The 22,511-nt window shown below is 42.2% G+C and overlaps 1 protein-coding gene and 1 long non-coding RNA gene across 2 annotated transcripts; one reads left to right on the top strand and one right to left on the bottom strand.

Moving 5' to 3' along the window:
- Positions 1-601: 601 nt before the first annotated feature.
- Positions 602-1,564, bottom strand: LOC139353570 (uncharacterized). The gene is made up of 2 exons (XM_070997925.1): positions 1,145-1,564; positions 602-1,111 (listed from the first exon to the last, which is right to left on the bottom strand). Exons 1-2 carry the CDS (start codon positions 1,562-1,564, stop codon positions 602-604), a joined length of 930 nt encoding a protein of 309 aa, XP_070854026.1.
- Positions 1,565-20,060: 18,496 nt separating this feature from the next.
- LOC139353600 (uncharacterized) lies at positions 20,061-21,350 on the top strand. The gene is made up of 3 exons (XR_011604853.1): positions 20,061-20,168; positions 20,690-20,841; positions 21,036-21,350. It is a non-coding gene; the product is annotated as an uncharacterized lncRNA (long non-coding RNA).
- The last annotated feature ends 1,161 nt before the right edge of the window (positions 21,351-22,511 follow it).

The raw sequence follows: 22,511 nt of genomic DNA, 5'->3' as shown, positions 1-22,511 counted from the left end.
TGATCAGGATCACTAGCCGAGCCCACCCTAACGCCCATAAACCGCCCACAAACTTCAAAAAATCGTAAATATGAACGTGGATATCTCGGAAACTATCAGAGATAGAGAATTGGGATTTCAGATTTAGATTCCGTAGCCTTATACGCAGCGCAAGTTTGTTACGCGAATATATGAAAACCGGTGACGCCCACAATTTTTATGCCAGATAAAAAATTTTAACTGAAATGTATTGGTCTCGTCAATACCTATCGATTGGTCCAAAAAAAATTTGCCCATCCTAGCCCCCAAAACGCTTAAATCTGTATACCGCCGGTAGGTGGCGCATTTTAATCTCGCTTTGCTACTTGCATATCTCTATTTAGCTGAGTAACGGGTATCTGATAGTCGAGTGAGAAGGGTAGCTTTTCGAGTGGTGTAAGTTTATTTTAGGATAGTTGTGTTGGATATAAGGTTACATATAGAAATTATAACTATAAGTGTTCTGCGCACGTTCTGCTCTTGAGTACGACTCTGTCTCGACTACTTTACATTTGTAGAGTCTGGTAACATTATAAAAAAGGGCTTATTCTACACTAATATTGAAGGTTTGGTATATACTATATTAGGCGCTGTTCACAGTCGGCCTCTCCTGACAAATCTCTGCGTCCTCGCAGGATTCATGGGGTGGATCATCTTCAAAGTCGTCATCTTCATCGGGCTCCTCCGGTGGCAGCTCACACCAGCGCTTCATCTTGTCGGACGAATACACCGACTTGTAGTGTCTCTGCTTTCTTTGTGCGTGAGGAATATCTTCTACAAGATATCTGTCGTTCGGCAGGACCTTGTTGATTATAAAAGGTCCTTTGTAGCGCGGCTCCAATTTGCGTGATGTGCCCGTGCTGAATGGCTCATTCTCGACCAGCACAAGGTCTCCAAGGCTGTAAACAGTTGGCTTCGCATGCTTGGCATCGTAGCGTTTCTTGGCGGCAGCTCGGTGATCGTTGACAGTTCTCGCAGCATCTGCTCTAAGTTGATCTAATTCCGCATCGCTTAGCATCTTTTGGTCTTGGCTTTGAATGATGTTGGTTATCGCGTTCTTCAGGATATCTCGCGGTTCATACCCATACAGGAGCTGAAAGGGAGAGCATTTAGTAGTACTATTTACCATGGTATTAATGCTCCACTGGATTGATCGGACATTGTCATCCCAACGCTTATCGATGTCATTGGAAGGCAAAAACATTGACAAAATGGTGCGATTTGTGCGCTCTGCGTGACCATTGGCTCTGGGTGTCCTTACTGCATTTAAAATGTGCTTTACATTGTTTGACTTGCAGTACTTCTCGAAATCTTTTGATGTAAATGCTGTACCACGATCGGTTACACTTCGATCTGGCATTCCTAGGTAGCTGGTTACATCTTGCAGGACATCTAGGACGTGTTTAGTTGCTGTACTTTTCACCGCTCGTACAATGGTGAATTTGGTGAATGCATCGACTATCACTCTCGTCTCTCTTGGAACTCTTCGGAAATGGCCCCAGGTGGTCCATGTGTATCGTGGAAAAGGGAATCGGCTTAATGTCATCGTAGTGTTACTGGCTTTCCTGACGTCCACCTGGTGTTTTATAAAACGCACAGCCCACACAGGATTTTATGTAGCTTTTGACATAGTTTCGCATTCGGGGAAACCAAAATAAGTTTAGAATTCGTGCCATTGTCTTATATGTCCGACCTTATCGTGACATTCATGTAAAATGTGGAATCTCAACTGCCTCGGCACAACCCATAACAAATTGTTACCATGTTTTCGAAACAAGCGATCTTGCTCGATCACATACTCGTCGGTCTCAGATTTCTTTTCCAATTTCATGTTTGCGACAATTTTCTGTATTTTCTCGTCCTGTAGTTGTATGGAAAATAGCCAGTCCTCTTGTCGATTATCGTTTTTGCTATTTTCAGACTTGCGGTATCCATCTCTCGAGCATCTTCGAACGGCGCTCGACTGAGTGCGTCTACGTGGTTCATCTGTGTTCCTGCTCGATGAATCTATGTCGAATTCTTGAATGCGTAACCACCATCTTGCAATCCGGGGTATCAATTCTCGTTTCTCCATCGACGTCTTTAGAGCATTGCAGTCGGTGATAACCTTAATCTTTTTGCCATAAATGTAGTATTTGAATCGCTCCAACGATTCCACGACGTCTAGAGCCTCAAGTTAGTAGCTGTGGTAATTTTTCTCCGGCTTAGAAGTAGCTCGGCTATAATAAGCGATTGGTTTCAGCTGGTCCTCCTCACGTTGTAGCAAAACTCCGGCTAAACCAACGGCGCTGGCATCGGTATGTAGTTCCTGTTCTGCGTCTAGACGATAGCTGGTGACAACTGGATTTGATATTAGACATTTTTTTAATTCGTCGAAGGCTTCTTCTTGTGGCGCTTTCCACGAAAACGGCTGATCCTTGCGCAATAGGATTCTTAATGGCGCTGAAATGATGGCATATCCAGCAACGAATTTTCAGAAATAACCAGTGAGACCCAAAAACTTTCTCACATCGGTAACATTGGCTGGTTTCGGGAACATTCTGATGGCGTTCGTCTTAATTTCTCCAGGACTGATTCCTTCTGCGTGTATCTGGTGACCAAGGAATGTTATTGACTGCTTATATAACTCACATTTGTCCAGGTTTAACGTTAATCCGCACTCCTTTAAAACTTTTAGGATCCTCTCAAGCTTCTCGTACATCTCATCAAATGTTTGACTGCCAATAAGGATGTCGTCCATGTAGTGTATCATGTCGCCTTTCTGCACTCTCTTTTGTAACTCTGCCATGAGTCGATTAAAAACCGCAGGTGCGTTCTTCAATCCGAACGGAAGTCGCTTGAATTCGTATAATCCATCTGTGGTGATGAAGGCAGTAAACTTTCGGCTCTCTGGGACTATCTCTATCTGATAGTATCCACTGTTGAGGTCTAGGGATGAGAAGTACTTAAACCTTTTCGCCTGCTGCAGACGTTCTTCGATGTTCGGCACTGGAAAATTCTCCTTCTTGATCAGCTTGTTTAGGCGGCGGTAATCGACGCACATTCGATCGCTACCATTCGGCTTCTTGATGAGCACCACCGGGCTGGCGTACTCTGATGTTGACAACGTGATGATGTCCTGCTTTAGCAGCTCGTCGATCATGCTGCTTACGATTTCTTTCTTTGGCTCGGATACTCGGTATGGGGCTTGTGCTACTACCTGATTGCTTTCGACGGTGATGTCTGCTTTGACCACGCTTGTCTTTCCTATGCCTTCCAATCCTTGTCGTTCTGAAAATTTTCTAGCAGCTTCCCGATATTGGTGCTTACAGGGGTTGTCGGCTGATGGACTGCTCGTTTGATTTTAGAATCGCCTGACTCAAAGTTGAGCTCGAGATGAGCGGAGATGATGACGTCCTGTCCCAACAAAAAGTCCTCCTGCAATATATCGTTGTCTGCTATATACACTTTCGCTGTAATCGTCTTCCCATCGATATCCATATCCGCAGTCATCGCTTCTGTGAGGATACATGAACCTCCGAAAATGCCTCTAGTCTTCATAGAGCACTTGTGGCGCTTGGCGTTAATTTGCTCGGCAACCGATTGTCGGATGAGACTGGCTTGACTACCCGTGTCGATGAAGGCGCTGTAATCGTGCGAGTGTACGCAGATTTTCCTCGTGAAAAGTTTGTCCTGATTTGCGGCTCCTAAACGCATGACATTGGTGGCTTGGCATCTTCCATTTGGCTCGTGGAACTTGTTGCATTTGGTACAGCGTGACTTTTTCTTCTCCTTTGGACACGAATTGGCAAAGTGTCCTTTTTCTCCGCAGTTGTAGCATATAACGGATTCCTTTGTCCTTGGTGGTTTAACATCGCTGTCTGGTTTCTGCTCGAAGTTGCTGGCTTTCGGTGAATACTCTTTCTTGCTCGTATTTGGCCGACATCGATTAACGAAATACGATTCGGCTGCATCACGAAGCTGTTTCATTGTGGCGAAATGAATTGCTGCAATACTGTTTTGCAATTCACTATGCTGTAGACCTGCGCGAACATATCTGATGATCGCTGCCTCGCTGAGCTTGTAACGCACCCCAAGGGCTGACATCCTGAAACAGTACTCCTTTACCGTCTCCTTTGATCGCCTGGTTGCATTAGCCATGTTGAAATGCACTTCTGCTTCGTCTGGATTAGCGCCGAACTCGTCCTTTATAGCTTCGGCCAAGTTTTTCCACGTAGTGTGTAGAATGGGTGATGAATCAAGCCACATCTTGGCTGGACCTTTAAGCTTTGTATAAATGGCGAGTAACAGGAACTTCTCGTCCCACTGGTAGGCATCAACCACTTTGTTGACACGATCGATGAACTGATTGACTGAAATGGCGCTGTCGTCGTTGGGACCAAATTCTGGCAAGGTGTTGGCAATTTCCTTGACTGAAGCTTGCCTCACGTTGTTCGAAGCCTGTACAGGAATGCTCTCGTTGTTAATCTCGTTGTTAATCTGGTGCTGCGTTTCCCATTTGAACGGTAACTAATTGAGCTAACATGTCCTTTAGTTCCTTCATCTCGTTTTGCAATTGTGAAATTGCCGCTGACTGTGCTGACATCGTTTCTTCTTGCTGCATGTTGATACCCACTGCTGCTGGCAGTTCTACGTCCTCCGATTGTTCAAACTGTATTAGTCTTTGAACCAATTCGGCTCTGGTGCCCGAAACTGACACGTTTCTAGATCTCAGCAGGAATCTTAACACGTCGCCTTTAAGATCTGCTATTTTCGGCATTTTAATGTTGTTTTAGCGACTAGTTTGGCAGTTCTCTTTGCGAGCTAGACAACTATATGTACCTCACAATTTTCTGCATCTGCTTTCTCCCTTGACCAATACACACAAACTCCTTGTACGCATGTATGTGCTCCGGCTTCTAGAAAATTCTGACTTGCATCGACTTGTAAAATTCACCAATACTCACAACCGCTTTGTGTGTATGTGCTTTGGCTTCTCTTGAGACTTCTGCTGCTCTTGAGACTTCTGCGGCCACAGGCTCACTAAGAATCCTAATCTAACTGATGTGCCTGACTCCACGGGTTCACGAAGATTGCCGATCTGCTTTCCTTCCGTAATTTGCAATTTAAGCTGTCACATAGACCTGGGAACACATCCCATTGCAAACTTTCCACGCCGATGATTCTTGCTGCTTTCTTAGAGTTCTTGGCACAACTCCTCCGCTTCACACATATCCAACCACACTGATCCCACTTCTGAACTGAGAAGGTTAGCTTTTCGAGTGGTGTAGGTTTATTTTAGGATAGTTGTGTTGGATATAAGGTTACATATAGAAATTATAACTATAAGTGTTCTGCGCACGTTCTGCTCTTGAGTACGACTCTGTCTCGACTACTTTACATTTGTAGAGTCTGGTAACATTATAAAAAAGGACTTATTCTACACTAATATTGAAGGTTTGGTATATACTATATTAGGCGCTGTTCACACGAGGTACTCGACTACAGCGTTCTTCCTTGTTATTATACCCGTTACTCGTAGAGTAAAAGGGTATACTAGATTTGTCGGAAGGTATGTAACAGGCAGAAGGAAGCGTTTCCGACCCCATAAAGTATATATATTCTTGATCAGGATCACTAGCCGAGCCCACCCTAACGCCCATAAACCGCCCACAAACTTCAAAAAATCGTAAATATGAACGTGTATATCTCGGAAACTACAAAATCAACCAACTACAAAATCAATCAACTACAAAATTTTAACTGAAATGTATTGGTGTCGTCAATACCTATCGATAGGTCCAAAAAAAAAATTTGCCACGCCCACTCTAACGCCCATAACGCTTAAATCTGTATACCGCCGGTAGGTGGCGCATTTTAATCTCGCTTTGCTACTAGCATGTCTCTATTTAGCTGAGTAACGGGTATCTGATAGTCGAGGTACTCGACTATAGCGTTCTTCCTTGTTATTATACCCGTTACTCGTAGAGTAAAAGGGTATACTAGATTTGTCGGAAGGTATGTAACAGGCAGGTGGAAGCGTTTCTGACCCCATAAAGTATATATATTCTTGATCAGGATCACTAGCCGAGCCCTTCCTAACGCCCATAAACCGCCCACAAACTTCAAAAAATCGTAAATATGAAGGTGGATATCTCGGAAACTATCAAAGATAGAGAATTAAGGTTTCAGATTTAGATTCCGTAGCCTTATACGCAGCGCAAGCTTGTTACGCGAATATGCCACGCCCACTCTAACGCCCACAAGCCGCGAAAACCTGTGACGCCCACAATTTTTATGCTAGATAAAAAATTTTAACTGAAATGTATTGGTCTCGTCAATACCTATCGATTGGTCCAAAAAAAATTTGCCGCGCCCACTCTAACGCCCATAACGCTTAAATCTGTATACCGCCGGTAGGTGGCACATTTTAATCTCGCTTTGCTACTTGCATATCTCTATTTAGCTGAGTAACGGGTATCTGATAGTCGAGGTACTCGACTATAGCGTTCTTCCTTGTTATTATACCCGTTACTCGTAGAGTAAAAGGGTATACTAGATTTGTCGGAAGGTATGTAACAGGCAGAAGGAAGCGTTTCCGACCCCATAAAGTACATATATTCTTGATCAGGATCACTAGCCGAGCCCACCCTAACGCCCATAAACCGCCCACAAACTTCAAAAAATCGTAAATCTGAAGGTGGATATCTCGGAAACTATCAAAGATAGAGAATTGGGGATTCAGATTTAGATTCCGTAGCCTTATACGCAGCGCAAGATTGGTACGCGAATATTCCACGCCCACTCTAACGCCCACAAACCGCGAAAACCTGTGACGCCCACAGTTTTTATGCTAGCTAAAAAATTTTAACTTAAATGTATTGGTCTCGTCAATACCTATCGATTGGTCCAAAAAAAAATTTGCCACGCCCACTCTAACGCCCATAACGCTTAAACCTGTATACCGTCGGTAGGTGGCGCATTTTAATCTCGCTTTGCTACTTGCATATCTCTATTTAGCTGTGTAACGGGCATTTGATAGTCGAGGTACTCGACTATAGCGTTCTTCCTTGTTATTATACCCGTTACTCGTAGAGTAAAAGGGTATACTAGATTTGTCGGAAGGTATGTAACAGGCAGAAGGAAGCGTTTCCGACCCCACAAAGTATATATATTCTTGATCAGGATCACTAGCCAAGCCCACCCTAACGCCCATAAACCGCCCACAAATATGAACGTGGATATCTCGGAAACTATCAAAGATAGAGAATTGGGATTTCAGATTTAGATTCCGTAGACTTATACGCAGCGCAAGTTTGTTACGCGAATATATGAAAACCGGTGACGCCCACAATTTTTATGCCAGATAAAAAATTTTAACTGAAATGTATTGGTCTCTTCAATACCTATCGATTGGTCCAAAAAAAATTTGCCCACTCTAACCCCCAAAACGCTTAAATCTGTATACCGCCGGTAGGTGGCGCATTTTAATCTCGCTTTGCTACTTGCATATCTCTATTTAGCTGAGTAACGGGTATCTGATAGTCGAGTGAGAAGGGTAGCTTTTCGAGTGGTGTAGGTTTATTTTAGGATAGTTGTGTTGGATATAAGGTAACATATAGAAATTATAACTATAAGTGTTCTGGGCACGTTCTGCTCTTGAGTACGACTCTGTCTCGACTACTTTACATTTGTAGAGTCTGGTAACATTATAAAAAAGGACTTATTCTACACTAATATTGAAGGTTTTGTATATACTATATTAGGCGCTGTTCACAGTCGGCCTCTCCTGACAAATCTCTGCGTCCTCGCAGGATTCATGGGGTGGATCATCTTCAAAGTCGTCATCTTCATCGGGCTCCTCCGGTGGCAGCTCACACCAGCGCTTCATCTTGTCGGACGAATACACCGACTTGTAGTGTCTCTGCTTTCTTTGTGCGTGAGGAATATCTTCTACAAGATATCTGTCGTTCGGCAGGACCTTGTTGATTATAAGAGGTCCTTTGTAGCGCGGCTCCAATTTGCGTGATGTGCCCGTGCTGAATGGCTCATTCTCGACCAGCACAAGGTCTCCAAGGCTGTAAAAAGTTGGCTTCGCATGCTTGGCATCGTAGCGTTTCTTGGCGGCAGCTCGGTGATCGTTGACAGTTCTCGCAGCATCTGCTCTAAATTGATCTAATTCCGCATCGGTTAGCATCTTTTGGTCTTGGCTTTGAAAGATGTTGGTTATCGCGTTCTTCAGGATATCTCGCGGTTCATACCCATACAGGAGCTGAAAGGGAGAGCATTTAGTAGTACTATTTACCATGGTATTAATGCTCCACTGGATTGATCGGACATTGTCATCCCAACGCTTATCGATGTCATTGGAAGGCAAAAACATTGACAAAATGACGCGATTTGTGCGCTCTGCGTGACCATTGGCTCTGGGTGTCCTTACTGCATTTAAAATGTGCTTTACATTGTTTGACTTGCAGTACTTCTCGAAATCGTTTGATGTAAGTGCTGTACCACGATCGGCTGGTTACATCTTGGAGGACATCTAGGACGTGTTTAGTTGCTGTACTTTTCACCGCTCGTACAATGGTGAATTTGGTGAATGCATCGACTATCACAAGAATATGCTCGTTTCTCTTGGAACTCTTCGGAAATGGCCCCAGGTGGTCCATGTGTATCGTGGAAAAGGGAATCGGCTTAATGTCATCGTAGTGGTACTGACTTTCCTGACGTCCACCTGGTGTTTTATAAAACGCACAGCCCACACAGGATTTTATGTAGCTTTTGACATAGTTTCGCATTCGGGGAAACCAAAATAAGTTTAGAATTCGTGCCATTGTCTTATCCGTGCTCATATGTCCGACCTTATCGTGACATTCATGTAAAATGTGGAATCTCAACTGCCTCGGCACAACCCATAACAAATTGTTACCATGTTTTCGAAACAAGCGATCTTGCTCGATCACATACTCGTCGGTCTCAGATTTCTTTTCCAATTTCATGTTTGCGACAATTTTCTGTATTTTCTCGTCCTGTAGTTGTATGGAAAATAGCCAGTCCTCTTCGTCGATTATCGTTTTTGCTATTTTCAGACTTGCGGTATCCATCTCTCGAGCATCTTCGAACGGCGCTCGACTGAGTGCGTCTACGTGGTTCATCTGTGTTCCTGCTCGATGAACGATATCTATGTCGAATTCTTGAATGCGTAACCACCATCTTGCAATCCGAGGTATCAATTCTCGTTTCTCCATCGACGTCTTTAGAGCATTGCAGTCGGTGATAACCTTAATCTTTTTGCCATAAATGTAGTATTTGAATCGCTCCAAATTTTCCACGACGTCTAGAGCCTCAAGTTCGCAGCTGTGGTAATTTTTCTCCGGCTTAGAAGTAGCTCGGCTATAATAAGCGATTGGTTTCAGCTGGTCCTCCTCACGTTGTAGCAAAACTCCGGCTAAACCAACGGCGCTGGCATCGGTATGTAGTTCCTGTTCTGCGTCTAGACGATAGCTGGTGACAACTGGATTTGATATTAGACATTTTTTTAATTCGTCGAAGGCTTCTTCTTGTGGCGCTTTCCACGAAAACGGCTGATCCTTGCGCAATAGGATTCTTAATGGCGCTGAAATGATGGCATATCCAGCAACGAATTTTCAGAAATAACCAGTGAGACCCAAAAACTTTCTCACATCGGTAACATTGGCTGGTTTCGGGAACATTCTGATGGCGTTCGTCTTAATTTCTCCAGGACTGATTCCTTCTGCGTGTATCTGGTGACCAAGGAATGTTATTGACTGCTTATATAACTCACATTTGTCCAGGTTTAACGTTAATCCGCACTCCTTTAAAACTTTTAGGATCCTCTCAAGCTTCTCGTACATCTCATCAAATGTTTGACTGCCAATAAGGATGTCGTCCATGTAGTGTATCATGTCGCCTTTCTGCACTCTCTTTTGTAACTCTGCCATGAGTCGATTAAAAACCGCAGGTGCGTTCTTCAATCCGAACGGAAGTCGCTTGAATTCGTATAATCCATCTGTGGTGATGAAGGCAGTAAACTTTCGGCTCTCTGGGACTATCTCTATCTGATAGTATCCACTGTTGAGGTCTAGGGATGAGAAGTACTTAAACCTTTTCGCCTGCTGCAGACGTTCTTCGATGTTCGGCACTGGAAAATTCTCCTTCTTGATCAGCTTGTTTAGGCGGCGGTAATCGACGCACATTCGATCGCTACCATTCGGCTTCTTGATGAGCACCACCGGGCTGGCGTACTCTGATGTTGACAACGTGATGATGTCCTGCTTTAGCAGCTCGTCGATCATGCTGCTTACGATTTCTTTCTTTGGCTCGGATACTCGGTATGGGGCTTGTGCTACTACCTGATTGCTTTCGACGGTGATGTCTGCTTTGACCACGCTTGTCTTTCCTATGCCTTCCAATCCTTGTCGTTCTGAAAATTTTCTAGCAGCTTCCCGATATTGGTGCTTACAGGGGTTGTCGGCTGATGGACTGCTCGTTTGATTTTAGAATCGCCTGACTCAAAGTTGAGCTCGAGATGAGCGGAGATGATGACGTCCTGTCCCAACAAAAAGTCCTCCTGCAATATATCGTTGTCTGCTATATACACTTTCGCTGTAATCGTCTTCCCATCGATATCCATATCCACAGTCATCGCTTCTGTGAGGATACATGAACCTCCGAAAATGCCTCTAGTCTTCATAGAGCACTTGTGGCGCTTGGCGTTAATTTGCTCGGCAACCGATTGTCGGATGAGACTGGCTTGACTACCCGTGTCGATGAAGGCGCTGTAATCGTGCGAGTGTACGCAGATTTTCCTCGTGAAAAGTTTGTCCTGATTTGCGGCTCCTAAACGCATGACATTGGTGGCTTGGCATCTTCCATTTGGCTCGTGGAACTTGTTGCATTTGGTACAGCGTGACTTTTTCTTCTCCTTTGGACACGAATTGGCAAAGTGTCCTTTTTCTCCGCAGTTGTAGCATATAACGGATTCCTTTGTTCTTGGTGGTTTAACATCGCTGTCTGGTTTCTGCTCGAAGTTGCTGGCTTTCGGTGAACACTCTTTCTTGCTCGTATTTGGCCGACATCGATTAACGAAATACGATTCGGCTGCATCACGAAGCTGTTTCATTGTGGCGAAATGAATTGCTGCAATACTGTTTTGCAATTCACTATGCTGTAGACCTGCGCGAACATATCTGATGATCGCTGCCTCGCTGAGCTTGTAGCGCACCCCAAGGGCTGACATCCTGAAACAGTACTCCTTTACCGTCTCCTTTGATCGCCTGGTTGCATTGGCCATGTTGAAATGCACTTCTGCTTCGTCTGGATTAGCGCCGAACTCGTCCTTTATAGCTTCGGCCAAGTTTTTCCACGTAGTGTGTAGAATGGGTGATGAATCAAGCCACATCTTGGCTGGACCTTTAAGCTTTGTATAAATGGCGAGTAACAGGAACTTCTCGTCCCACTGGTAGGCATCAACCACTTTGTTGACACGATCGATGAACTGATTGACTGAAATGGCGTTGTCGTCGTTGGGACCAAATTCTGGCAAGGTGTTGGCAATTTCCTTGACTGAAGCTTGCCTCACGTTGTTCGAAGCCTGTACAGGAATGCTCTCGTTGTTAATCTCGTTGTTAATCTGGTGCTGCGTTTCCCATTTGAACGGTAACTAATTGAGCTAACATGTCCTTTAGTTCCTTCATCTCGTTTTGCAATTGTGAAATTGCCGCTGACTGTGCTGACATCGTTTCTTCTTGCTGCATGTTGATACCCACTGCTGCTGGCAGTTCTACGTCCTCCGATTGTTCAAACTGTATTAGTCTTTGAACCAATTCGGCTCTGGTGCCCGAAACTGACACGTTTCTAGATCTCAGCAGGAATCTTAACACGTCGCCTTTAAGATCTGCTATTTTCGGCATTTTAATGATGTTTTAGCGACTAGTTTGGCAGTTCTCTTTGCGAGCTAGACAACTATATGTACCTCACAATTTTCTGCATCTGCTTTCTCCCTTGACCAATACACACAAACTCCTTGTATGCATGTATGTGCTCCGGCTTCTAGAAAATTCTGACTTGCATCGACTTGTAAAATTCACCAATACTCACAACCGCTTTGTGTGTATGTGCTTTGGCTTCTCTTGAGACTTCTGCTGCTCTTGAGACTTCTGCGGCCACAGGCTCACTAAGAATCCTGATCTAACTGATGTGCCTGACTCCACGGGTTCACGAAGATTGCCGATCTGCTTTCCTTGAATCCGCCTGCCACGTAGAACTGGAACACATCCGTAATTTGCAATTTAAGCTGTCACATAGACCTGGGAACACATCCCATTGCAAACTTTCCACGCCGATGATTCTTGCTGCTTTCTTAGAGTTCTTGGCACAACTCCTCCGCTTCACACATATCCAACCACACTGATCCCACTTCTGAACTGAGAAGGGTAGCTTTTCGAGTGGTGTAGGTTTATTTTAGGATAGTTGTGTTGGATATAAGGTTACATATAGAAATTATAACTATAAGTGTTCTGCGCACGTTCTGCTCTTGAGTACGACTCTGTCTCGACTACTTTACATTTGTAGAGTCTGGTAACATTATAAAAAAGGACTTATTCTACACTAATATTGAAGGTTTGGTATATACTATATTAGGCGCTGTTCACACGAGGTACTCGACTACAGCGTTCTTCCTTGTTATTATACCCGTTACTCGTAGAGTAAAAGGGTATACTAGATTTGTCGGAAGGTATGTAACAGGCAGAAGGAAGCGTTTCCGACCCCATAAAGTATATATATTCTTGATCAGGATCACTAGCCGAGCCCACCCTAACGCCCATAAACCGCCCAAAAACTTCAAAAAATCGTAAATATGAACGTGTATATCTCGGAAACTACAAAATCAACCAACTACAAAATCAATCAACTACAAAATTTTAACTGAAATGTATTGGTGTCGTCAATACCTATCGATAGGTCCAAAAAAAAAATTTGCCACGCCCACTCTAACGCCCATAACGCTTAAATCTGTATACCGCCGGTAGGTGGCGCATTTTAATCTCGCTTTGCTACTAGCATGTCTCTATTTAGCTGAGTAACGGGTATCTGATAGTCGAGGTACTCGACTATAGCGTTCTTCCTTGTTATTATACCCGTTACTCGTAGAGTAAAAGGGTATACTAGATTTGTCGGAAGGTATGTAACAGGCAGGTGGAAGCGTTTCTGACCCCATAAAGTATATATATTCTTGATCAGGATCACTAGCCGAGCCCTTCCTAACGCCCATAAACCGCCCACAAACTTCAAAAAATCGTAAATATGAAGGTGGATATCTCGGAAACTATCAAAGATAGAGAATTAAGGTTTCAGATTTAGATTCCGTAGCCTTATACGCAGCGCAAGCTTGTTACGCGAATATGCCACGCCCACTCTAACGCCCACAAGCCGCGAAAACCTGTGACGCCCACAATTTTTATGCTAGATAAAAAATTTTAACTGAAATGTATTGGTCTCGTCAATACCTATCGATTGGTCCAAAAAAAATTTGCCGCGCCCACTCTAACGCCCATAACGCTTAAATCTGTATACCGCCGGTAGGTGGCACATTTTAATCTCGCTTTGCTACTTGCATATCTCTATTTAGCTGAGTAACGGGTATCTGATAGTCGAGGTACTCGACTATAGCGTTCTTCCTTGTTATTATACCCGTTACTCGTAGAGTAAAAGGGTATACTAGATTCGTCAAAAAGTATGTAACAGGCAGAAGGAAGCGTTTCCGACCCCATAAAGTATATATATTCTTGATCAGGATCACTAGACGAGCCCACCCTAACGCCCATAAACCGCCCACAAACTTCAACAAATCGTAAATATGAACGTGGATATCTCGGAAACTATCAAAGATAGAGAATTGGGATTTCAGATTTAGATTCCGTAGCCTTATACGCAGCGCAAGCTTGTTACGCGAATATGCCACGCCCACTCTAACGCCCACGAACCGCGAAAACCTGTGACGCGCACAATTTTTATGCTAGATACAAAATTTTAACTGAAATGTATTGGTCTCGTCAATACCTATCGATTGGTCCAAAAAAAAATTTTCCACGCCCACTCTAACGCCCATAACGCCTAAATCTGTATACCTTCGGTAGGTGGCGCATTTTAATCTCGCTTTGCTACTTGCATATCTCTATTTAGCTGTGTAACGGGTATCTGATAGTCGAGGTACTCGACTATAGCGTTCTTCCTTGTTATTATACCCGTTACTCGTAGAGTAAAAGGGTATACTAGATTTGTCGGAAGGTATGTAACAGGCAGAAGGAAGCGTTTCCGACCCCATAAAGTATATATATTCTTGATCAGGATCACTGCCGAGCCCACCCTAACGCCCATAAACCGCCCACAAACTTCAAAAAATCGTAAATATGAACGTGGATATCTCGGAAACTATCAAAGTTAGAGAATTGGGATTTCAGATTTAGATTCCGTAGCCTTATACGCAGCGCAAGTTTGTTACGCGAATATGCCATTTTAATCTCGCTTTGCTACATGCATATCTCTATTTAGCTGTGTAACGGGTATCTGATAGTCGAGGTTCTCGACTATAGCGTTCTTCCTTGTTATTATACCCGTTACTCGTAGAGTAAAAGGGTATACTAGATTCGTCGAAAAGTATGTAACAGGCAGAAGGAAGCGTTTCCGACCCCAAAAAGTATATATATTCTTGATCAGGATCACTAGCCGAGCCCACCCTTCAACAAATCGTAAATATGAACGTGGATATCTCGGAAACTATCAAATATAGAGAATTGGGATTTCAGATTTAGATTCCGTAGCCTTATACGCAGCGCAAGTTTGTTACGCGAATATGCCACGCCCACTCTAACGCCCACAAACCGCGAAAACCTGTGACGCGCCAATATATATGTATTGGACTCGTCAATACCTATCGATTGGTCCAAAAAAAAATTTGCCACGCCCACTTGTTACGCGAATATGCCTCGCCCACTCTAACGCCCACAAACTGCGACAACCTGTGACGCGCACAATTTTTATGTATTGGTCTCGTCAATACCTATCGATTGGTCCAAAAAAAATTTGCCACGCCCACTCTAACGCCCATAACGCTGAAATCTGTATACCGCCGGTAGGTGGCGCATTTTAATCTCGCTTTGCTACTTGCATATCTCTATTTAGCTGAGTAACGGGTATCTGATAGTCGAGGTACTCGACTATAGCGTTCTTCCTTGTTATTATACCCGTTACTCGTAGAGTAAAAGGGTATACTAGATTCGTCAAAAAGTATGTAACAGGCAGAAGGAAGCGTTTCCGACCCCATAAAGTATATATATTCTTGATCAGGATCACTAGCCGAGCCCACCCTAACGCCCATAAACCGCCCACAAACTTCAACAAATGGTAAAACCTGTGACGCGCACAATTTTTATGTATTGGTCTCGTCAATACCTACACAGAGAAAAAAACGGAACAATACCCGTTTGATATTGTCTCCTCAATTTTCACATATCAATTTTATCATATCAAAATTATTCGAATTCAGATCAATATGATACGAAATCATATCAACTTCAAATGTTAATATGAATCCGTATCATAATGATATGAATAGTTAGCAAGTTGATAAGATTTCATATCAAACGTAACATCGAAAAGTCTTCGAAAAAATAGTATGACTGTAAATTCGTCCTTATTTTGTATATTCTATCGATTGGTCCAAAAAAAAATTTGCCACGCCCACTCTAACGCCCATAACGCCTAAATCTGTATACCGTCGGTAGGTGGCGCATTTTAATCTCGCTTTGCTACTTGCATATCTCTATTTAGCTGTGTAACGGGTATCTGATAGTCGAGGTACTCGACTATAGCGTTCTTCCTTGTTATTATACCCGTTACTCGTAGAGTAAAAGGGTATACTAGATTTGTCGGAAGGTATGTAACAGGCAGAAGGAAGCGTTTCCGACCCCATAAAGTATATATATTCTTGATCAGGATCACTGCCGAGCCCACCCTAACGCCCATAAACCGCCCACAAACTTCAAAAAATCGTAAATATGAACGTGGATATCTCGGAAACTATCAAAGTTAGAGAATTGGGATTTCAGATTTAGATTCCGTAGCCTTATACGCAGCGCAAGTTTGTTACGCGAATATGCCACGCCCACTCTAACGCCCACAAACCGCGAAAACCTGTGACGCGCACAATTTTTATGTATTGGTCTCGTCAATACCTATCGATTGGTCCAAAAAAAAATTTGCCACGCCCACTCTAACGCCCATAACGCCTAAATCTGTATACCGTCGGTAGGTGGCGCATTTTAATCTCGCTTTGCTACTTGCATATCTCTATTTAGCTGTGTAACGGGTATCTGATAGTCGAGGTACTCGACTATAGCGTTCTTCCTTGTTATTATACCCGTTACTCGTAGAGTAAAAGGGTATAATAGAATCGTCGAAAAGTATGTAACAGGCAGAAGGAAGCGTTTCCGACCCCAAAAAGTATATATATTCTTGATCAGGATCACTAGCCGAGCCCACCCTAACGCCCATAAACCGCCCACAAACTTCAAAAAATCGTAAATATGAACGTGGATATCTCGGAAACTATCAAAGATAGAGAATTGGGATTTCAGATTTAGATTCCGTAGCCTTATACGCAGCGCAAGTTTGTTACGCGAATATGCCACGCCCACTCTAACGCCCACAAACCGCGAAAACCTGTGACGCGCACAATTTTTATGTATTGGTCTCGTCAATACCTATCGATTGGTCCCAAAAAAAATTTGCCACGCCCACTTGTTACGCGAATATGCCACGCCCACTCTAACGCCCACAAACCGCGAAAACCCATAACGCTTAAATCTGTATACCGCCGGTAGGAGGCGCATTTTAATCTCGCTTTGCTACTTGCATATCTCTATTTATCTCAGTAACGGGTATCTGATAGTCGAGGTACTCGACTATAGCGTTCTTCCTTGTTATTATACCCGTTACTCGTAGAGTAAAAGGGTATACTAGATTCGTCAAAAAGTATGTAACAGGCAGAAGGAAGCGTTTCCGACCCCATAAAGTATATATATTCTTGATCAGGATCACTAGCCGAGCCCACCCTAACGCCCATAAACCGCCCACAAACTTCAACAAATCGTAAATATGAACGTGGATATCTCGGAAACTATCAAAGTTAGAGAATTGGGATTTCAGATTTAGATTCCGTAGCCTTATACGCAGCGCAAGTTTGTTACGCGAATATGCCACGCCCACTCTAACGCCCACAAACCGCGAAAACCTGTGACGCGCACAATTTATATGTATTGGTCTCGTCAATACCTATCGATTGGTCCAAAAAAAAATTTGCCACGCCCACTCTAACGCCCATAACGCCTAAATCTGTATACCGTCGGTAGGTGGCGCATTTTAATCTCGCTTTGCTACTTGCATATCTCTATTTAGCTGAGTAACGGGTATCTGATAGTCGAGGTACTCGACTATAGCGTTCTTCCTTGTTATTATACCCGTTACTCGTAGAGTAAAAGGGTATACTAGATTCGTCAAAAAGTATGTAACAGGCAGAAGGAAGCGTTTCCGACCCCATAAAGTATATATATTCTTGATCAGGATCACTAGCCGAGCCCACCCTTACGCCCATAAACCGCCCACAAACTTCAACAAATCGTAAATATGAACGTGGATATCTCGGAAACTATCAAAGTTAGAGAATTGGGATTTCAGATTTAGATTCCGTAGCCTTATACGCAGCGCAAGTTTGTTACGCGAATATGCCACGCCCACTCTAACGCCCACAAACCGCGAAAACCTGTGACGCGCACAATTTTTATGTAGTGGTCTCGTCAATACCTATCGATTGGTCCAAAAAAAAATTTGCCACGCCCACTCTAACGCCCATAACGCCTAAATCTGTATACCGTCGGTAGGCGGCGCATTTTAATCTCGCTTTGCTACTTGCATATCTCTATTTAGCTGTGTAACGGGTATCTGATAGTCGAGGTACTCGACTATAGCGTTCTTCCTTGTTATTATACCCGTTACTCGTAGAGTAAAAGGGTATACTAGATTTGTCGGAAGGTATGTAACAGGCAGAAGGAAGCGCTTCCGACCCCAAAAAGTATATATATTCTTGATCAGGATCACTAGCCGAGCCCACCCTAACGCCCATAAACCGCCCACAAACTTCAAAAAATCGTAAATATGAACGTGGATATCTCGAAAACTATCAAAGATAGAGAATTGGGATTTCAGATTTAGATTCCGTAGCCTTATACGCAGCGCAAGTTTGTGACGCGAATATGCCACGCCCACTCTAACGCCCACAAACCGCGAAAACCTGTGACGCGCACAATTTATATGTATTGGTCTCGTCAATACCTATCGATTGGTCCAAAAAAAAATTTGCCACGCCCACTTGTTACGCGAATATGCCACGCCCACTCTAACGCCCACAAACCGCGAAAACCTGTGACGCGCACAATTTTTATGTATTGGTCTCGTCAATACCTATCGATTGGTCCAAAAAAAATTTGCCACGCCCACTCTAACGCCCATAACGCTGAAATCTGTATACCGCCGGTAGGTGGCGCATTTTAATCTCGCTTTGCTACTTGCATATCTCTATTTAGCTGAGTAACGGGTATCTGATAGTCGAGGTACTCGACTATAGCGTTATTCCTTGTTATTATACCCGTTACTCGTAGAGTAAAAGGGTATACTAGATTCGTCAAAAAGTATGTAACAGGCAGAAGGAAGCGTTTCCGACCCCATAAAGTATATATATTCTTGATCAGGATCACTAGCCGAGCCCACCCTAATGCCCATAAACCGCCCACAAACTTCAACAAATGGTAAAACCTGTGACGCGCACAATTTTTATGTATTGGTCTCGTCAATACCTACACAGAGAAAAAAACGGAACAATACCCGTTTGATATTGTCTCCTCAATTTTCACATATCAATTTTATCATATCAAAATGATTCAAATTCAGATCAATATGATACGAAATCATATCAACTTCAAATGTTAATATGAATCCGTATCATAATGATATGAATACTTAGCAAGTTGATAAGATTTCATATCAAACGTAACATCGAAAAGTCTTCGAAAAAATAGTATGACTGTAAATTCGTCCTTTTTTTGTATATTCTGTGTACAACGGTATAATTACGCTTTGTATGCGGTGGTCCCACTTTTATTTACTGCGTCAATTTTAGTGTAAAACGTAACAAAAGAAAAGTTTAAGGTGTTTATAAATGTAATTACTTGGTAAGTATGTATAATTTTAACTAAATTACTTTATTTGTGCATTAGTTTGTCGAAGTACCATGGAGGATCCACTTTTGCTTCAATTCCTTACGGAGCACGAGGTCGATTTGGTTGTGCTTGACCTGCTTTTAGGTTTTTATAAATCAACATATGTGCACATATATATATATATATATATATATATATATATATATATACCCTGCAGTTCCAAAATTGAGTTAAGAGCCCAATCATCACGAACCCGACTGCGACGTCGGCAGAGAAGCCAGCGATGCCGGCAGAGCTGAGCGCAACGGCGGCAAAGCGACGCGCTCTCAGTCGGGTCCGCAAAGAGAACGCACAAAAAAGTAATTTTGGGCTCTCCCTCTCTCGTCAAGTCTCAGACGAAAAAGTGCGCGTGAAGGGAAGGAGGCCCAGCAACTAAAATATATAGACCTTTGTGCACCCTTGCCTTTTGAATTATGCGACATTTGTTCGTAAATGTTAAAACAACGATTTAAAATAATAGGTTTCTGTTTTAAAATATTTGTATTTCTTAAACAAATTTATATGTTTATTAATATAATTTAATAATATGTAAAGTTTTAAAAATATATTTTTATAAACCGATTTGCATAGTCGAATATGTCTATAAATACCCTGCTTTTATGTGCAAGATGCATAGACCAAACGGGACATGCAAAAAAAAACAACAACGGCTTAGCGGAACCGTTGTTGTTGTTGCTTGTTGTTTTTCTTGAAGGCACGCGCCTTTTTTCGTCTTTTCACTTGCGTTTAGGAGTTAGAAGTTGAAGCAAACATACCAGCAATTTACTAAATTAAATTAAATTAGTGCCTTAAAAGTGAAAAAGAAACGATTCCCAGGTAAGTCTGTCGCAGACTAATAATATTGAAAACAGTGAGAGTAAAAAACAAGATAATCTATATTTAAAATAAGGGAAATACAAGATTACCAAAATAACACGTGGCGGAAAAAAAATAGCTGTGAAAAATATTAATTTTTGATGTGAAAAGCAACAAATGGTGCATATAATAAACAAATCTGTGAAAAAATTTAAAAATCTTATTGAGTGCTGAGTTCCTAGGGACCAAAAATAAGAGATGTTTGTTTTTATAACTTATGATTTTTTGATTAAAGCACAATTTTTATTTTTGTGTAAGTAAACAAACATGGCTATTTAAATAAAAATCTCAAACATCTCTAATTTTCCGTCCCTGGAAAAGTGGTATTTTTTCCGCATCTGCAAAATAAATAAATGATTTAATAAATAATAAAAAAAATACATAAATAATTTTTTACAACAAAATAAAATAAATCAAGTGACCGAAAACAAAAGTTTGCAAATTTCTTCTCGATATTTTTTTAATTTTCTTTATATTTTTAGACAAGGCTGATGGTAAATCTATAAAAAAATGGAAGGCTAAGTCGTTCCATCTTAAGCATATTATCCGAGGAACTTGTTCTGTCCCACAACTTGGAGGGGGGGCAAAACAAGAAGAGGCTCAGACTACCCAAATTTCGCCCGTGCCTTATTAAGTAAGTTTTTGTTGAGGCTGAAAACTATTGTTTGTAAGTTTAATTTTTAAAAGACTTCTGGGATTCTTACATTGAATGCCAAAGATAACATTTCTTTTATTATAAATAAATCTTACAACTAACGATTACTTTCGGTCACTCGTTTTTATTCTCGTCTTGTTTTATTTTTAAAACTAATTTTTTTCTAATACTAGATGCAATCGCCCTGGTGGATCCCTCGGAGCCTCCCGAAAAGGCGCTGCAGAAGGCAATGCGGTGCGTTAAAAACTTGAGTTGTACCAAAAAAAGGCAACGCCGGCACCAGATGCTGAGAAGGAGGTGCCAGCGACCCCGATAACACCGGAAACCCCCGAGCTCAAATTTTAAAATAAACAAATAAAAATAAAAATTACAACTGAAATTTTATTTGCTGCTAAGCGCTGAAAGTGCGCTTTTTCGCTGCTTGAATGAGCGCTTAACGTGTGCTGAATGTGTGCTTTTACCGCTGCTCAATCGAGCGCTCAACATGTGCTGAATGTGTGCTTTTTCAGCTGCTCAATCGAGCGCTCAACATGTGCTGAACGTGTGCTTTTTCAGCTGCTCAATCGAGCGCTCGAGAGGGTGCTCAAAAAAGCGCTCAATGCGTGCTATTTTTTGAGCACTGATGAACCCTAGGACATGCCTATATTAATTTCAGCACATAGCTCCATACAAATTGTGCGCTCATTGAGCGCTGAGTGATGAGCTTTTTGCAGTGATTGAGTGCTCAATAAGCGCTGAATGGTACTGCAGGGTAGTGACATATCCATACTACCACATACTCCTATGTACATGTCCACACACCCACACATACATACACACATTATGCAGTCACCCTCAAGACACCCTTTAAGAAATAAGAATCCAGATTTAATTGTCAACAAGCTAATGGAAAATTACCGAACTATAGGCAAGCCAGAGGAAATTTCCATGAAACAAAAAACCAAACTTGATAGACTAAACAATTAGAACGAGCCGCTATTCAGACTATCGGCACGTTCCCACGAATCAGGATACTCAGATTACGGGACCCAAGTCTGGAGTCCAAAGTCTAAATTTAAAGAATCACTCAATTGCAATAGATCCCACTCACAGAAAGCTCTAAAGCTTAAAACCGAGGTATGATCGTAAGTGAAGTAGGAGTTAGAGAATGAGTTCAGTTTGAGACTTATAAACAGTAGGTCGGTGTTCTTCCAAAATATTGTAACCAGTGTAAAAGTAAAATTAAATAAAGATTTTTTTAATACACTTATGGTGCAAATCTTTAATTGGCGCAGTCGGTAGGATCTCAAAAGTCCTTTTGAAAAGTCACCGGTACTGATCCACTACAAGGATAATACTAAACAACTAGTTTATCCGGATCAGCGAATAATCAGTGAACAAATAAAAGACAATCACCGAGATCCGCATAAGAATCTATGTGCAAATTTCGCACGAAGAACTTACAACAACAAAATCCAATTTGGTCAATGTGCGCTTAAAAACCTAAAATAAAAAGTGCCAATATTGAAAAAACAAAAGAGTCTATGTGTAATTTATACAACCAATAGACTAAAACTAAAATCCAAATCGGTCAATACGCGCTAAAGAAAACTTTTTTTTTTTTTTTTAAATGCTTTGCTATTTATTTATTGAATCTTCTCCCTTTGGAT

This window comes from Drosophila suzukii, chromosome Y (genome assembly GCF_043229965.1).
Source record: "Drosophila suzukii chromosome Y, CBGP_Dsuzu_IsoJpt1.0, whole genome shotgun sequence".
Lineage (NCBI taxonomy): Eukaryota > Metazoa > Arthropoda > Insecta > Diptera > Drosophilidae > Drosophila > Drosophila suzukii.
This window is presented reverse-complemented; position numbering and strand designations above follow the sequence as displayed.